A 19,202-nucleotide genomic window follows, 5' to 3' on the forward strand; every position below is an offset into this window, starting at 1 on the left:
GAGAGAGGAGGGGATAAACTTTTGAGGAAAAATGTGATTCATGAAATACTTTTAAAAGGGAGTTGGTGACAGTAGGTCCACACACTATTTTTAATTTCTGGGACCTGGGTTCAAATCTAACCCAGCCTGAAGACAGTCACCTCTACAGTGAAAGTAAGAATCCTATATAAAAAAAATTAGGAAAAGAAAAAGAAAAAGTGCTTATATTTTCCTATTTATACTGCCCTTGATCCACGGAAATGGCGTTTTGTAAATAAACAGCTGGGGCTCAAATTATGTTTTGCTTTCTAAAGCATAAGTTTAAACTTATAAAAATTGTATGTTTTACTAATTTCACATGTAAGGTGAAGCAAGGACATAATGAATTTACTTTATCTGATACTTCAAATATATTTTACATCATATTAAATTTATCTTCATAGATTACCATATTACTAAAATCTAGAACTACAGCATAAAAAATGCCATGGTTAATGTAATAAAATGCTCTGAAAATAATATCAATTTTTCCTCCTCCAAAAAGTGAAGAGAATCAAATTTTTAAAAAAGATAGGGGAATGGAAAGTAAATATGTTAAACCATGTAGTCTTCCTAGATATTGGTGCTTTTCATTGGTAACACATTAATTGAAGATAGAAATTAATTTTCAACACATGCATGGCAGTGTTGCAAAGCAGTAATTTAACCCCCAACCACACAAAAACAACCCTTTTGCTGAATTAGTACTGCATTTCCATTTCTCACAGAAGCCAACCTTATTAGAGTGAGAATGCCAATTTAGTGTCAAATTATGTTTAGTTCTCTGGCCTCACACAGAGAGACTACTGAAACTCTTTTCACTTGTTGGATAGGTGGCCAAACTACAGCCCGTACTCCACTCTGGCCATACAAAATGCCACCTATCATAGGACCCATATAGTATATTAGTTGGCTTTACAGACTCTATACCCCTGTCCAGAATTTTTACAACCAGCAGAAGCAGAAAATACTTAAATCAGTCTGGGCTGATTTAAATTAGGTGCCAGAAATAATACAATTGTGCACTTAACCCACTGTACCACCCAGTTCATCTCAACCTAGCTGTATTTAAATAAAGTATATAGAAATCCAGTGTGATAGATCTATTCTGTAGAAGACCTGTTAAAACCAGATTAGATGTTTAATGGTTCACAGTGGTGATGCAGTAGGTTAACTACAGATTTAGGAGCTGGGTTAGAATCTGGCCCAAATGGATGCAACACAAATGTCCTTCCCCACGCCACACCTGCTGCAACTATCAACAATCCCACAAACTTGAAAACAATTTTCTTTTCCTTAAAGGGAAAAAAAAGGATCAGCACACAAACTCTGTCAGGTGATGATTTGGCCATCAGCAGCATCACCTTTAATTCTATCAAATATATGAATTCCATATACTTCAAATAAAACAATCTCAGTGGACAGTGCCATACTTCTCACGCATGGGATTTCTTATTTTATTCATAAACTACTCCAATGAAATACAAATAAATATTCAACATTTTGAAAGTAAAGAATCAACAAAAAAATCATTTAACCAGTATAAAAAATTAGTCACTTCAAACATTAGTGAAGTTTAACACATTCAAAGAAGTCCAATAATCACATATTTCTTTTTTTAAAAAAAACACAGCATTTTTATTTTTGAAGATCAAAGTGTTTCCTAAGTGTACTGAAAACACTTGTGTACTCAACTATGCACTTGACCTATTCCTGAAGCAGGTATTATACCAACAAACCTAATAAACTATCAAAATGCTATAACTTTGAAGTCCATAATGTCCTGAGTTTGAAATCCACCCCTGATTGGAATTAGAAATTTACTACTCATTATGCCATGGTGGGGGCCGGGGGAGAAGGAAGAGGAGAGTGGAAATAAACAGGAGGATCCAATTCAACCTTGCACCCATTCTGATCAGCTAATATAGTGTAGTGATGGCTTGGCTGTGAAAACCACAATCTCAATGCCCTCTCAGTTGAAGAATGATAAGGTGACAGAAAACTGTGAAAGGGTTTTAAAATTAAATCTGAAAAGAAAACAACATACAGTAGCTAAAAATATCAGAATCAAACAAAAATAGTCTGCTTTAATGTCAGGTTAGATGTATTCAAAACCAATGACTGAAATAGGTAGCCCTATTGTTCCAATATCCAGATTTGCTCTGATGTTCACATACTGTACTGCTAGCATTTTGCAGCAGGTGAAGATTTTCTCATGCTGAATCAACGATGTTTACTTCTACAAAGGAACAATATTGCATCTGGAAAAAGAGAAATTGAACTTGTGAATTATTTTCTGCTCAAATATTAAATGCTCTTCAGTAACAGATCTTGCATTACATATTACACCACCAAATATTTTGGAAGCAAAGTGTATCAAAACATTTGAAATGTGTTCACTGATCTCAGACATGCAAATGCTATGTACTACTGATGGGTTGATGACACAGTGGCCAACTTGGAATGTGCTGCCCAACCCAAAAAAGCTTCAAGTGACATTTGTTTAAATAAAATATATATTCAATGAAATTAAAAGAATCAGAGTATAAAAAGCTCTATGTCGTAGTGAGAAAGGAATACTGACCAATGAACCATGTACATGACTGCCATATTTCAGGATTTTTTGACCATTTTTCCACAGAAAGGATTTAGAAATAAAGTTACTTTTAAGGTTTTGGTTTTTAAATTGTAGTGTATTCACAAGTTGAAAAAAAACATTGAAACAATAGGTATTAAAATGGTAATAAGCTAGCTTTGATGTTATGAGGGAGGAGACTTGTGTGGACCATAAACTGGCATGGACCTGTTGGGCCGAATGGCCTGTTTCTGTGCTGTACATTCTAAGTAATTATTTCCACATAGACTGGAAATAAATGAACAATTCATTAGCTTGTCTCAGGAATCAATAAGCACTCAAACTCATTGTGTTGGAAAGTCCTGTTCCTTTCTGGCTATGAACAGAAGCAGATAAAAGAAACAGAGACAAAGACATAGGCATAGGCACTCAGTTGGGACTTCAAACAGAAAGCTGCTAGGGCAAACTCAGCCAGCCTCAGAAGTAGCATGCAAGAGAGCAATTAGGGTTGTTTTGTTTAAGTGAAGACCCCACTGATGTGGGGAAGTGTAGTTTGTTCACTATTTTACATTATTACACAAAGGCAAGTTGTACTGATTGAACAAAGTGAATCTGATCATAACTGTTGCTTGGTCTGTTCACGTGCTGTGAAATAAAGTAATCTATTATCAGGCCTCGTCTCACCACGTTTTTTTTGGTCCGCCGACGCGATTGAAGAAGCGCCCGTGTAAAAGACACGAACATTCAGATCAGATCAGATCACAAAAAGAGATACCATTGGTACACCCCTGGATTATGCTATTGTATAGTTAGGTATTGGGCAGTACGGGCACATCCCTGAATGCAAGATACTCAGACAGGACTGACTAGCACCACTGTACCCAAGAGACCATTTTCACTTGTCACACACACTTTGCAATTGAAAGAAAAGTAATTGTGCTTTGAATATCAATGAATCTCCAAATATTTCAAAAAAAGTACTTCAGAGTTAGTCAACTCCTACTGCTTTTGAATGCACATACTTATTTGATAACTGGGCTGTTCTTTTTTAAACTCAACCTGACTTAATAGATTACTTAAGAAATTAGCTTTTTAGTGCTTCTAAACAAATCTTCTAATTATCTCAATCTTACAAAAAGGCAGTATTATTCAAAAAAGCTATCAAACTCTGTAAAAAGTCCAAAAGTCCTCACAAACGTATTAGATAGTTATATGATACAAACAGACAGATAACCAATTTGTCTTAAAAGATAGAAATGAGTACAAACAGTTGCCATTCCCAATAGAGAGTTGTTGAAGGTTTTGAGTCAAGGGGGGTTATTAACATACATCAAATTTACTTTTATGATTCAGTGATGCTGAAAGTCGTCACTGCATTGCAAAAACATTCACTTCCATGTGATGGCACTACAACAAAGCACAAATGTTCTGGGTTTTCTCCCTCTTTAGCAAAAAGGCTGCCCCTTTAATTCCATCTTGTAGCAAATTGAACATTACAGATTTAGAACAGGAAACAGCTCTATATATAAAATATGTAGAATTAATGTATTGTTAAATATATAGGGGTAATCTTCACCATGATCAATCAATGTCCTGTTCGCTAGAAGTTTCTACTCAGTTATCTCAATGCAATGAAACATACCCCAACAATCCTCTTCCACTCCATCGCTGAGGTGTGAGACCAATGTGTATATTCTGTCCATTTCGAATAATTGTTATGCTTAGAGGTTTCTGTAAGGAAATATAATATTGTTTTATCTCGTTGGCTTAAATTCTCTATTGGTGTGATAACATTCACTTGGTAAAAGTAGTCCGAAATTGCGTTTTTCCATCTTATAAATATGAAATCAGTGCAATGTGAAAGTTAATTCTTTTCACAGTTTAATATGAAGAAATTAGTATTTTTAATGGTGTTAAAAGGATTAACTATCACACTAGGTTAATTTCTCAAAAAAAATTAAAGTCACTATTATTTGACTTTTTTTGTTGTTTTGCAAAGATCAAAATTACTCAGAAAAAAATGACTTGCACTTATATAGTGCTTTATTGCATCTCCAGAAATATTTCAAAGCAGTTCTCATATGATGAGTTACTTTGAAATGCACTGACTGTTATGTAAGCACCCACAAGTAAGAACCCACAAATGGCAATGTTTTAATCTGATGTTGGTTGAGGGAGGAATGCTAGCCGGACACTGCAAGAACCTGCTCTTCTTCAAATCGGCAAATAGGACCTCAGTTTACTGCCTATCCTAAATGCAGCACTTCCAACAATGCAGCACATTCTCAGTGCTGTGCTGGAGTGTCAGCTTAACTGAGCAATGTCAAACCTATACCACTGGCAATTTGGCCATGAAGCCCAGGCAACTCAGTTCTACTTGCATTTGCAAAATAGCACTCGGAGCTCTAAATCAGAAGGTGGTAGATTCATGCTCCACTCCAGCAATTTGAGCACATAATCTCAGCTGACATTTCATGTGCAGTACTGAGGGAGTGATGCACTATCAGAGGTACAGTCTTTTGGATGAGATGTTAAACCAAGGCTTCATCATCCTGTTCAGGTGAATGTAAAAGATGCCATAGCAATATTTAAATAAAGAGCAGGGGTTCTCTGTGTCCTAGGAACACGAGTAGGCCATTCAGCCCCTCAAGCCAGTTCCACTATTCAATTAGATCATGGCTGATCTGTATCTTAACTCCATCGACCCGTCTTGGTTCAGTAACCCTTAATACCCATGCCTAACAAAAATCTACTGATCTCAGTCTTGAAAGCTCCAATTGCCCAGCCAGGCTGCAATCAGAAGCTTCTTATTAAACCTGAAACGTATTTAGGAAACTACAATAAGTTCAAGGGAAAAGATAATTAAAAATGTTCCAAATTTTTTCAAAATACAATCAAATGTGAAGAAAAAAAAAGCAAAATGTTTGAAACTGTATGATACAGGCACTCACCCCTTCACTATGCTGGACAACTGTGGCAATATTTTGCAAGTTTTGGAAGTTGTGTGTATTTACAGAGCCAAATTCTATAATTTCATCACCAACCTGCAAACCCTAGAAGACAAGAGAAAGAGTTTGCATGCATAACACTGCCTTCTATTCCAAACACCATTGTAACTTATTTTCCACAGAATCATAGAATGATACAGCAAAGGAGGCAGCCATTCAGCCCAACATGCCTGTGCCGGCTCTTTGAAAGAGCTATCCAATTAGTCCCACTCCCCTGCTCTTTCCCTATAGCCCTGCAAGTTTTTCCCCTTCGTATACTTATTCAATTCCCTTTTGAAAGTTATTATTGAATTTGCTTCTATCACCCTTTCAAGGCAGTGCATCCCAGCTCATAGCAACTCGCTACTTAAAAAAAAAATTCTACTCATCTTGCCTCTGGTTCTTTTGCCAATTACCTTAAATCTCCTCTGGTTACCGACCCTTCTGCCATTGGAAATAGTTTCTCCTTATTTACTCTGTCAAAACCATTCATGATTTTGAACACCTCTATCAAATCTCCCTTTAACCTTCTCTGCTCTAAGGAGAACAACCCCAGCTTCTCTCGTCTCTCCACGTAACTGAAGTACCGCATTCCTGGTACCATTCTAGTAAATCTCCTCTGTACCCTCTCTAAGGCCTTGACATCCTTCCTAAAGTGTGGTGCCCAGAATTGGACACAATACTCCAGCTGGCCCCTAACCAGTGATTTATAAAAGTTGAGCATAACTTCCTTGCCTCTATACTCTATGCCTCTGTTTATAAAGCCCAGGATCCCATGTGCTTTTTAAAAAAAATAAACTCTCTCACCTTGTCCTGCCACCTTGAAAGATTTGTGGACATACACACCCAGATCTCCCTGTTCCTGCAACCCCTTTAAAATTATACCATTTAATTTAGACTGCCTCACCTCATTCTTCCTACCAAAATGAATCACTTCACACTTCTCTGCATTAAATTTCGTCTGCCAAGTGTCTGCCCATTTCACCAGTCTATGTTCTCCTAAAGTCTGTTACTACCCTCCACATTGTTTACTACATTTCCAAGTTTTGTATCATCTGCAAACTTTGAAATTATGCCCTGTATACCAAAGTCCAGGTTATTAATATATATCAAAGAGAGCAGTAGTCCTAATACCAACCCCTGGGGAAGACCACTGTATACTTCCCTCCAGTATGAAAAACAACTGTTCACCACTATTCTCTGCTTCTGTCCCTCAGCCAATTTCGTATCCACGCGGCCACTGCCCCTTTAATTCCATTGGCTTCAATTTTGCTGACAAGTCTATTATGTGGTACTTTATCAAACGCCTTTTGAAAGTCCATGTACACATCACTCCTCTCCATTACTTCAAAGAACTCAATCAAGTTAGTCAAATACGATATGCCTTTAACAAATCTGTGCTGACGTTCATTTATTAACCCATATTTTTTCCAAGTGACAATTCATTCTGTCTTTGATTACTATCATTAAAAGTTTCCCCACCACCGATGTAAGGTTGACTGGCCTGTAGTTGCCAGGTTTATCCCGCTCCCCTTTTTTGAACAGGGGTGTAACATTTGCAATCCTCCAGTCCTGTGGCACCACTCCCATATTTGAGGATTGGAAGATTGTGGCTAGAGCCTCCACTATTTCTCCCCTTACTTCCCTAAATAACCTAGGATGCATCCCATCTGGATCGGGTGACTTTTCTACTTTGAGCTCTGCCAACCTTTGAAGTACCTCCTCTTTATCTACTTTTATCTTATCCAATTTCTCTACTACCTCCTCCTTTACTGTGACAATGGCAGCATCCTCTTAGAATCATAGAAAATTTACGGCACAGAAGGAGGCCATTCGGCCCATCATGTCCGTGCCGGTTGAAAATGAACCACCCAGCCTAATCCCACTTTCCAGCACTTGCTCCGTAGCCTTGTAGGTTATGGCACTTCAAGTGCATATCCAAGTACTTTTTAAATGTGATGAGGGTTTCTGCCCCTACGACCCTTTCAGGCAATGAGCTCCAAACCCCCACCACCCTCTGGGTGACAAAACTTTTCCTCAGCTCCCCTCTAATCCTCTATCAATCATTTTAAATCTATGCTCCATAGTTATTGACCTCTCTGCTAAGGGAAATAGGTCCTCCCTATCCACCATCTCGGCCCTTCATAATTTTGTACACCTCAATTAAATCACCCCGCAGCCTCCTCTGTTCCAAAGAAAACAACCCCAGCCTATCCATTCATTCCTCATAGCTAAAATCCTCCAGTCCTGGCAACATCCTCGTAAATCTCCTCCAATGCAATTACACCCTTCCTGTAATGTGGTGACCAGAACCGTACGCAGCACTCAAGCTGTGGCCTACGTAGTGTTTTATACAGTTCTAGCGTTACCTCCCTGCTCTTATATTCTATGCCTCGGCTAATAAAGGAAAATATCCCGTATGCCTTCTTAACGTCCTGCTATCTTCAGGGATCTGTGGACATGCACTCCAAGGTCCCTCTGTTCCTCTACGCTTCTCAGTATCCTCCCATTTATTGTGTTTGCCCTGTCTTGTCTTGTTTGCCCTCCCCAAATGCATTACCTCTCATTTCTCCAGATTGAATTCCATTTGCCACTTTTCTGCCCACTTGGCCAGTCCATTGATATCTTCCTGCAGTCGACAGCTTTCCTCCTCACTATCAACCACACGGCCAATTTTTGTATCATCTGCAAACTTCTTAATCATGCCCCCTACATTTAAGTCCGAATCATTAATATATACCACAAAAAGCAAGGGACCTAGTACTGAACCCTGCGGAACCCCACTGGAAACAGCCTTCCAGTCACAAAAACACCCGTCGACCATTACCCTTTGCTTCCTGCTACTGAGCCAAATTTGGATCCAATTTGCCACTTTCCCTTGGATCCCCTTTTGACTCACTGAAATTAGCCCTCCTCCAGTTGAGTCTTTTCACGTTTGATTTTCTAATCAATATTTGTTCCCTAAACAAAAGATGTGTGTAGTGATGTACTTGCAAATGGAGTTTAACTCTTTGTGGACCTCAACCTCATTTACTACCACATATCTTCTTCAAGAAAATGAAGAATGAACATATAACTTTGCTATGGCGTAAAACTTATTTTCTGCTTCAGTCACACAATGTACTGGATAAATGAGCCTTATGGCACACTATTATTTAATTTCCTTCTCATCTCCATTCTCCCTTTCTTCTCCAAAGACCTTGAATGTGTTGTCACCTCTCAAATCTATGTCATTTTCCTCCAACTCCACATGTGAATCTCTCCAATCACGTTCCCGCCCCTGCCACAGCACTGAAACAGCCCTAATCAAAGTCGCAAATGACATCCTCTGTGACTGTGGTGCATTATTCCCCCTCATCCTTGCTGCAGCCTTTGACATGGTCAACCACACGCCTCTCCTCCATTGTCAGCTCAGTGCGATTGCCTTTGATTGGAACAGTAAGAGTGAAACCAGTCAGGGCATCTCCAACAATGGTTTCTCTTCCCACCCCACATCATTACCTCTGGAATTCCCCCAAGGATTTATCCTTGCTGCCACCCCCTCCCCCACCCTCCGCTTTCTCATCCACATGTTGCTGCTTGGTCGCATCGTCCAAAGGCATAGGGCCAGCTTCTACATGTACACTGGTGAAATCCAAGTCTATCTGTCCACCACCTTTCTCAACTCTTCCACTGCCCCTGTGCTGTTAAGACTGCTTTTCCGACATCCAGTCTTGGGTGAGCCGCAATTTCCACCTTGGCACCGATTCCATCCCCTTCCCCAGCCACTATCTCAGGTCGAACCAGACTATTCACAGCTTTGGCATCCTACTCAACTCCAAGCTGAGCTTCTAACCCCATATCCTCTCCATCACAAAGACTACTTCCACCTCCGTAACATCACCCATCTCCATTTGTGCCTCAGCCAGTCTACTGCTGAAACTCTCATCCATGCTTGTGTCACCTCCACACTTGACTATTTCAATGTTCTCCTGGCCGGCCTCCCACCCTCTGCAATGCAAACTTCAGCTCATGCAAAATTCTGCTGCCCGTACCCTATCCCACGCCATGTCCAGCTACACTGCCTCCCAGTCCCTCAATGCCTGCAATTTAAAATCCCTTTATGACCGTACACCTCCTTAAGGGCGCAAGGATGATTTGATTATTAACGGTCTGTTTACAGATCCTAGGAACAACCCTGCACATAATTAGAAGAAAGCATTATAATCTTACTGTAAAATACGGATTGCCCTCAACTGAAATGATGCGGCATCATTATATGAAGGCCGCACAAAGTCATTAATGAACTTCCCTGTTTTATACAACTGACCAGAATGATATGCAGTGCTTAATGGAAAGCAAAAACGCCAGTGACTTTTTTAAATTTAAACATTTCAGAGATAGCAAGCAACATTATTTGACATTTGCTTGTCATTAAGTAAAATAATTTAGTTTGAAATATTGCATTTATTATACATGTAAAAAATAATTTTGGGTACTTAGATTTTTCTATACTCACTGAAATACTGGCAGGTGAGCCTGGACTAACAGTGTCTATTTTGGCAAAAGCAGACAGCACACTATTCTCCTGTTCCATTGTTTCTTGATGCGCTTCTGCTTCATCCAGTCTATGCTTTTCCCTGTCACGTGCATGCAGCTGGTGTAGTGCTTTCTCAATCTGTTTCATCAAAGCTTTATGATCATTTTGCAGACCTTATAAAAACAGGAAACATTCACAGCATATTTACATAAGACGTGAGAAATGTTTGGGCACAGCAATACCTAATTTGAGTGCCATAGAATTGTAGGTTTGCCTGCAATTTCCCTACTCAATTTCAGGTGTACCATCAATGAGAGGCAAAAAACAGGGACCAGGCACTTCTACCCTCTTTCACCCACCATAAACTTCTGCTGCCCAAAACTCTGCTGCCCGTATCCTAACGCGTACCAAGTCCCATTCACCCATCACCCCTGTGCTCACTGACCTACATTGGCTCCCGGTCCGGGAACGCCTTGATTTTAAAATTCTCATCCTGGTTTTCAAATCCCTCCATATCTCTGTAACCTCCTCCAGCCCTACAAACCTCAGATCTCTGTGCTCCTCCAATTCTTGCCTCTTGCACATCCCTAACATGAATCGCTCCACCATTGGCAGCCTTGCTGTCAGCTGCCTCGGCCCTAAGCTCTGGAATTCTCTCCCGAAACCTCTCTGTCTCTCTCCTCCTTTAAGACACTTCTTAAAACCTAACTGTCTGACCAAGCTTTTGGTCGCCTGTCCTAATATCTCCTTATGTGGCTCGGTGTCAAATTTAATTTTGTAATGCTCCTGTGAAGTGCCTTGGGATGTTTTACTACATTAAAGGCGCAATATAAATGCAAGTTATCGTTGTTGTTGTTGTTCTACACAACAAAGTGCGACGATCAGCTACTGGGTCCTGTTTGATGCTGAGGCAGAGCTTCAAAAATGTTCCACTCTTAAACACAGTTATCGCTCACCTTGATGAACACAAAAATACACCAAAATATAGATTTAAAAATTCTTTAACTGTATCCCCTTTCACTGCCTTCTAAACCTCCTCTCTTCCAAAGAGACAGAGATGAATGTGGCTTTCTCACAGGCGCTATCAATTCATTGTGTATATCTTCCGAGAGAAGAAATACTTTGTGGAAGGACAGGTCATTCCATTCTTACCCAAGCATTTGACCAAATTAAGGCACTCATTTACAAGACCCAGCCAAGAACCACCTACATAAGGTAGGCAAATCTGAATGACAAACATTAATTTTAAATTAGAAGAACCAGTACTCGACTCCTAGAATTATCAGGCTTCAGATACTTTTTTTAAAAATAGCACTTCGAACTGTTAATATTCATTGATAGCTAAAAGTAACATCATTTCCTTTTTAGTACATCACAATTTTTCAAATATATCAACAATACTTACAAATGATATTATGACGGGCTGTTCGAACTTCGTAAACATCAATATCCGTTCGTGGATATCCCTCAATATCAACTAAAGGTTCATCCATTCCAGCACTGTTTTGCTGTAAGAAAGTCACAGGTTCAACTGCGATGATTAGTGTTAAAATGCAAATGAAACAGAGAAGTAAAAAAAGAAATGAGAGGCAAAGAAAGAACATGAGAATAGACTGGCAATTAACATAAAAGGGAATCCAAAAGTCTTCTATAGGCATATAAATAGTAAACTGCTACTAACAGGAGGGGTGGGTCTGATTAGGGACCAAAAAAGAAATCTACGCATGGAGGCAGAGTACATGGCAGAGGTACTAAATGAGTACTTCGTATCTGTCTCTACCAAGGAAGATGCTGCTGCCAAAGTCACAGTAAAAGGAGGTAGTTGAAATACTGGATGGGCTAAAAATTGATAAAAAGGAGGTACTAGAAAGGCTGGCTGTACTTAAAGTAGATAAGTCGCCTGGTCCGGATGAGATGCATCCTAATTTGCTAAGGGAAGTACGGGTGGAAATTGCAGAGGTGCTGGCCACAATCTTCCAATCCTCCTTAGATACGGAGGTGGTGCCAGAGGACTGGAGAATTGCAAATGTTACATCCTTGTTCAAAAAAAGAGTGCAAGGATAAACCTGGCAACTACAGGCCAGTCACTTTAACCCCGGTGGTGGAGAAGCTTTTAGAAACGATAATCCAGGACAAAATTAATAGTCATTTGGACAAGTGTGGATTAATAAAGGGAAGCCAGCATGGATTTGTTAAAGACAAATCATGTAACTTGATAAAGAGTTTTTAAATGATGTAACAGAGAGGGTAAATGAGAGCAATGCAGTTTAAGTTGTGTGTATGGACTTTCAAAAGGCGTTCGATAAAGTGCCATATAATAGTCTTATCAACAAAATTGAAGCCCATGGAATAAAAGGGGCAGTGGCAGCATGGATACGAAACTGGCTAAGTGCAGGAAACAGAGAGTAGTGGCGAAAGGTTGTTTTTAGGAACAGAGCAAGGTATACAGTGGTGTTCCCCAAGGGTTGGCACTAGGACCGCTGCTTTTTTTGATATATATTAATGACTTGGACTTGGGTGTACAGGGCACAATCTCAAAATTTGTAGATGACACAAAACTTGGAAGGGTAGCAAACAGTGAGGAGGATAGTAATAGACTTCAAGAGGCCAGACAGGCTGGTGGAACAGACAGACACATGGTAGATGAAATTTAACGCTGAGAAGTGATACATTTTGGCAGGAAGAATGAGGTGAGGCAATATAAACTAAGTGGTACAATTCTAAAGGGGATGCAGGAAGAGAGAGATCTGGGGGTATATGTGCACAAATCTTTGAAGGACAGGTTGAGAAAGCGGTTGAAAAAATATACAAGATCCTGGACTTTATAAATAGAGGCATAGAGTACAAAAGCAAGGAAGTTATATACCTTTACAAAACACTGGTTCAGCCACAACTGGAGTACTGTGTCCAATTCTGGGCACTGCACTTTACGAAGGATGTGAAGGCCTTAGAAAGGGTGCAGAAAAGATTTACTAGAATGGTTCCAGGGATGAGGGACTTCAGTTACATGGATAGAGTGGAGAAGCTGGGGCTGTTCTCCTTAAAGCAGAGAAGGTTAAGAGGAGATTTGATAGACGTGTTCAAAATCATTTAGGGTCATTAATCATAAAGTAAATAAACAGAGACTGTTCCCATTGGCGGAAAGGTCAAGAACCAGAGGACACAGGTTTAAGGTGATTGGCAAAAGAACCAAAGGCGACATGAGGAAAAACTTTTTTTTTTAACGCAGCAAGTAGTTATGATTTGGAATGCGCTGCCTGAAAGGGTGGTGGAAGCAGATTCAATCGCGGCTTTCAAAAAGGAATTGGATAAATACTTGAAGGGAAAACATTTGCGGGGCTATGGGGAAAGAGCGGGGGAATGGGACTAACTGGATTGCCCTTACAAAGAGCCGGCATGGGCTCAATGGGCCGATTGGCCTCCTTCTGTGCTGTAATCGTTCTATGAAACATTTGAAAACCATAACATTTGGTTGGTTTTGTTCCTTTTCCATGCCCAGCCTTAATATCTACATGTGTCACTTACTGCCGGATAGGCCATGTATCAATTCTGCTCTTGATACAGTTGCTAGGAGGCAAGTGAGAACAGGCCTGGATTATCCCTCCCTCCTTGTGTGCTTGGGCAATACTCTCTCCTCCCCTAAATGGCACACCAAGAATCTAAACTTGCCGCATGTTTGGGCAGTGTTTGTTAACAGGAGCTTTTTGCCTGCTGAAAAGAATAATTTTAAAACAAGCCTACAATTTATGAATCAATTTGCTACTTCTTTATTAAATCTGCACTGACAAAGCAGCTTCTTGCTTGCCTGATTTTTGTCATTGAGATTATTTAATGTATTTTGTCCCAATTAGTCATTTTTCTAAAAGAATTCTAACATTTCTACACAACAACTAATAAAACACTGATCAAGGGTTCTCATTGCATTTAAGTGCCCTCAATGGCAATTTTGGAGTTTCCCTATGAACTATGATCTACTGTCAGCAGTAGATTAGTACAATATGCCATTTAACATCCATTTATATGCATGTGCCTACATCATATATACTGCATATATGTATGCAAGTGTACAGGTTTATGTTCATGCAAGTGCGTAAGTTCTTTGTGTGTCTGTGTTGATACCTGGGCATGTAAATATATGATATCTTTGCACTGTATTGTTCTATATCTCTTGTTTTGTATGTAGATGAATGCATGTGTAAGTGTCATAGTTGCCAACTGTCTGCTTTTGGAGTGGATGTCAAGCTTTTCTAGCCCGTTTGAGCTGGTCCCCTGAAAACAGTTTTTGTGGCTCTGGCTGAACTCGCCACATAATGCGTAGTGACTCACCTCTTTTGTGCATATGCAGAGAAGACGAGACACTATGCATTATGGGGCAAGTTCAGCCAGATGGGACACATCATTTTTGACAGCTCCATTTATAAGTTTCTGCATTACATTAGATCAAAATGGTCTGCTCATTCTAACATAAAACAAGACTATAAATAAATGTTTGTGATCCTTGGCAAGTACGTGGAAATTAATAAGGCATCACTAATATTATTTTAGCACATGAGTTTTTTTTGTTCAATAATGTAATGTTACTGCATTAAAAATGTTACTGATTTTAATTTTTTTTAAAGATAGGCAGAGGCGGGACGGTTCAATCCAGCATGATACAAGCAGTCACCCTCCACAGCTCTCATACCCCCCACGCCACAGAAGCAAAAACAAACCCGGAACATGATAGTGAGTGAGCCACTGAGGATTTGTGGTCCCGAACTCAACTGTTTTCCAAAATCCTCCATGAACATGGGCTAGAAAAGCTCATGTCCGCTCCAAAGGCAGAGGACTGCCACTAATAAAAATCCTGAAATCCAAATTAATAAAAGGGAATTCAAGTTATTCAGTTGCACTGAAGCAGTGGCTTTAGTCAGGGCTGTTCTTCAGTTACAGGTTGTTTTTATGAGTTTGGTGGGTTGATATATACGAGAAGTGCATATGTTTGAGTGATGTACAAAGTGCGTGTACACAACCGCTAGCAAAGACCCTCCAGCACTGGCGCTGCTCGCTAAGACCCAGCAGTGAAAACGGGTCGATCCCGAGTGGTGCGCCACAACCGGGACATCCTTTAAACACTCACCCCCTTTAAAATATCGTAGTAAGCTTTGATCTGCGCCTCGATGGTATCTTTCTTCTTCATCATTTGCTGCACGTCAGCCACCGTCACCGATGTGCTCTGCGACTCCTCGTCCGACATTTTCCCGCTGACTCATGTACGGATCTCAACCGGGGTCAAACCGGTGCCCGTATCAGCGCATCAAAACGCAACCGCATAGTTCAAAATACAAGTGCCGCGGGTGGACGCAATCTTGGCAGCCTCATTGGTTGTATGATGTGGAGATGCCGGTGATGGACTGGGGTTGACAATTGTAAACAATTTTACAACACCAAGTTATAGTCCAGCAATTTCATTTGAAATTCACAAGCTTTCGGTGGCTTCCTCCTTCTTCAGGTGAATGTTGTGGAAATGAAATCCTCGAACCTTTCGCATTTATAAATTACAGAACAATACTTGGTGATTACAGACAGTGTTTTCAACTGCCCGTTGCCAAGGCAATCAGTGTGCAGACAGACAGGTGTTACCTACAAGGTCTCCGAATATACAAACCACCAAAAAAAGAGAGGCAGAAACATCGAAAAGACAGCAAATGACCCGTTGTATTAAAAACAGATAACATTTGTTCACTGGTGGGGTTACGTGTAGCGTGACATGAACCCAAGATCCCGGTTGAGGCCGTCCTCATGGGTGCGGAACTTGGCTATCAATTTCTGCTCGACGATTTTGCGTTGTCGTGTGTCTCGAAGGCCGCCTTGGAGTATGCTTAGCCGAAGGTCGGTGGCTGAATGTCCTTGACTGCTGAAGTGTTCTCCGACTGGGAGGGAACCCTCCTGTCTGGCGATTGTTGCACGGTGTCCGTTCATCCGTTGTCGCAGTGTCTGCATGGTCTCGCCAATGTACCATGCTCTGGAGCATCCTTTCCTGCAACGTATGAGGTAGACAACGTTGGCCGAGTCACAGGAGTATGAACCATGCACCTGGTGGGTGGTGTCCTCTCGTGTGATGGTGGTATCTGTGTCGATGATCTGGCATGTCTTGCATAGGTTACCGTGGCAGGGTTGTGTGGTGTCGTGGACGCTGTTCTCCTGAAAGCTAGGTAATTTGCTGCGAACGATGGTCTGTTTGAGGTTGGGTGGCTGTTTAAAGGCGAGTAGTGGAGGTGTGGGGATGGCCATAGCGAGGTGTTCGTCGTCATTGATGACATGTTGAAGGCTGCGGAGAACATGGCGTAGTTTCTCCGCTCCGGGGAAGTACTGGACGACAAAGGGTACTCTGTTGGTTGCGTCCCGTGTTAGTCTCCTGAGGAGGTCTATGCGATTTTTCGCTGTAGCCCGTCGGAACTGTCGATCGGTGAGTCGAGCGTCATATCCCGTTCTTACTAGGGCGTCTTTCAGCGTCTGTAGGTGTCCATCGCGTTCCTCCTCGTCTGAGCAGACCCTGTGTATTCGCAGGGCCTGTCCATAGGGGATGGCCTCTTTGACGTGGTTAGGGTGGAAGCTAGAAAAGTGGAGCATCGTGAGGTTGTCTGTGGGCTTGCGGTAGAGTGAGGTGCTGAGGTGCCCGTCTTTGATGGAGATTCGTGTGTCCAAGAAAGAAACTGATTCTGAGGAGTAGTCCATGGTGAGCTTGATGGTGGGATGGAACTTGTTGATGTTATCGTGTAGTCTCTTTAGTGATTCCTCACCGTGGGTCCATAGAAAGAAAATGTCGTCGATGTATCTGGTGTATAGTGTTGGTTGGAGGTCCTGTGCAGTGAAGAAGTCCGGCTCGAACTTGTGCATGAAAATGTTGGCGTATTGGGGTGCGAATTTGGTCCCCATGGCTGTTCCGTGTGTTTGAGTAAAGAACTGGTTATCGAAGGTGAAGACATTGTGATCCAGGATGAAGCGGATGAGTTGTAGGATGGCGTCTGGAGATTGGCTGTTGGTGTTGAGTATTGATGCTGTCGCAGCGATGCCGTCATCGTGGGGGATACTGGTGTAGAGTGCCGAGACGTCCATCGTGGTGAGAAGTGTTCCTGGTTCAACTGGTCCGTGGGTACTGAGTTTTTGTAGGAAGTCTGTAGTGTCGCGACAGAAGCTGGGGGTTCCCTGTACGATGGGTTTCAGGATGCGCTTGATGTATCCAGAGAGGTTCTCACACAGGGTTTCGTTGCCTGATACGATAGGACGTCCGGGTGTGTTGGCTTTGTGTATCTTTGGGAGGCAGTAGAAGTCTCCCACGCGGGGAGTACGTGGGATGAGAGTGCGTAGGATGCTTTGAAGGTCTGGATCGAAGGTCTTGATCAGTTTGTTGAGCTGGTGGGTGTGTTCTTTGGTCGGATCTGTGGGTAACCGTCTGTAGTGTTCCTGGTTGTCCAGTTGTCGGTATGCTTCTTTGCAATAGTCCGTTCTGTTCTGTATGACGATGGCTCCTCCTTTGTCCGCTGGTTTGATGACGATGTTGCGGTTGGTCTTGAGAGCGTTGATGGCGTTGCGTTGTGCTCGGGTGACATTCTGGACTGTCTTGTGAGTGCGGCTGATGAATCTGGCATTGACGCATTTCCTGACAGCTTGAGCATACATGTCCAGCTGAGGGCAGCGACCCTCCGGAGGAGTCCAGTGTGACTCTTTCCTCTTCGGTTGCTGTACCGCGGATCCCTCTGTCTGCTGTTCCGGATCATTGATTGTCTCATTGGGTTCGCTGCTGAAATCTTGGGGTTTGTGGAAGTATTCCCGGAGCCTCATTCTCCTGATGAATTCCTCTGTGTCCGCCGCGAGACTAGTGGGGTCCATTTTGGTAGTGGGGCAGAAATTGAGCCCTCGGCTGTAGCTATCGGTGCAAATCCGGTGGCTCATTTGTATCATTTAGACATTATTGGCTGTGTTCATTTTAATGAGTTGTAAGTCAGCTCAACAAACTGAAAATGAGCAAACTTGAACAGTAGGTCTGTGCCACTGTGGATCTTTGATGTCGATGAAACACTCTTGCTTTCCCCCTCTCCCACCCTATTTAGTTTGAATCCTCCCCTATATCTCCAGTTAACTTTCACACGAGGATATTCGTCCCAGCTCTGTTCAGTTGACTATCCCATTGTTGCACTTCACTGTTATCCCAGAACTAATCCCAATGCCACAGGAACCTGAACCCTCTCACACCATATTTACCTCCCTAATTTGACGGTTCCTGTACTGACTTGTTTGGTGGAAGGGGTGGCATTACACAGATGATCATCTTTGAGGTCCTGTTTCTTAATCTATGGCCTAACTCTTGGAATGGAACCTGAACATATTGTTTGTTCCTCCATGAACTATAACTTCTAACTGATCCACCACCCCCCCAGAAGTTTTTGCATCCACGCCATTATGCTTTACCCTGGCACCCTACGGAACTCATGTTTATAGCTACAAAAGTGGCTGTCTACTCGTCTTAATATTGAATCACCCACTATAATTGTATTCTTCCCCTAAGCCTCCCATCTTGGGCAGTCACTTTTTCCACAGTGCAATGGCCTTGCTCATGGATGCCCTTCTCTGAGTTGTCAGCCTCAGAACAAGTGTTCAACATTGAAAACATATTTGCTAAAGCAATGCTCTTACACTACGTGCCCCTGCCCTTCCTTCCTACACCTCTTGTTGTTTGCCAGATCTTGCTGTGCACAAAATGCCTGCCAGGTTATCTATCCAACAACAGTCACTATATTTAAAAGTAATTCATTGTCTTTGTCAGACATTTCTAAAAGATGCAATAAAGCTCTATATAAACGTGCATCTTTCTTCAATTCTTTTGTCACTTTACTTATTCGTTATTTTCGCCCATCATATTTTACTTCACTTACACTTCCCTGTTTATTTTTAAATTATTTCTTACCAATGTTACCACCCTTTTTATTTCTCTAAATGAACAAAGTTTCTATTTAGCTAATTTCCCTTTGTTTCATGTTTTCCCTGCTCTCACATCTCCCGACTTGTAAAGCCCACGGTTGAAGGCTATTTCCAGTGATATTTAAGGGATCCTCAGATACTC

At 41.5% G+C, this 19,202-nt stretch overlaps 1 protein-coding gene across 2 annotated transcripts; it reads right to left on the reverse strand.

The window, feature by feature from the left end:
• Positions 1 to 1,448: 1,448 nt before the first annotated feature.
• Positions 1,449 to 15,370, reverse strand: psmd9 (proteasome 26S subunit, non-ATPase 9). Of its 2 annotated transcripts, XM_068006310.1 has the most exons (6): positions 15,219 to 15,369; positions 11,505 to 11,607; positions 10,079 to 10,272; positions 5,545 to 5,646; positions 4,236 to 4,324; positions 1,449 to 2,279 (listed from the first exon to the last, which is right to left on the reverse strand). In XM_068006310.1, the coding sequence occupies exons 1-6, from the start codon at positions 15,333 to 15,335 to the stop codon at positions 2,258 to 2,260; spliced, it is 627 nt and encodes a 208-aa protein (XP_067862411.1). In that variant the 5' UTR covers positions 15,336 to 15,369; the 3' UTR covers positions 1,449 to 2,257. The 2 variants fall into 2 exon arrangements, with proteins under 2 accessions (XP_067862411.1, XP_067862412.1); XM_068006311.1 differs by lacking the exon at positions 5,545 to 5,646 and having other exon boundaries at positions 15,219 to 15,370.
• Positions 15,371 to 19,202: the final 3,832 nt, after the last annotated feature.

This window comes from Heptranchias perlo, chromosome 25 (assembly GCF_035084215.1).
Source record: "Heptranchias perlo isolate sHepPer1 chromosome 25, sHepPer1.hap1, whole genome shotgun sequence".
Classification (NCBI taxonomy): domain Eukaryota; kingdom Metazoa; phylum Chordata; class Chondrichthyes; order Hexanchiformes; family Hexanchidae; genus Heptranchias; species Heptranchias perlo.

Coding starts and splice junctions, on each gene's coding strand:
- psmd9 (XM_068006310.1), bottom strand. CDS start 15,335: ATGTCGGACGAGGAGTCGCAGAGCACATCGGTGACGGTGGCTGACGTG. Junction 11,608..15,218: donor ACTACGATATTTTAAAGGGG/GTGAGTGTTTAA, acceptor ACTTTCTTACAG/CAAAACAGTGCTGGAATGGA. Junction 4,325..5,544: donor TTGTCCAGCATAGTGAAGGG/GTGAGTGCCTGT, acceptor ATTTCCTTACAG/AAACCTCTAAGCATAACAAT.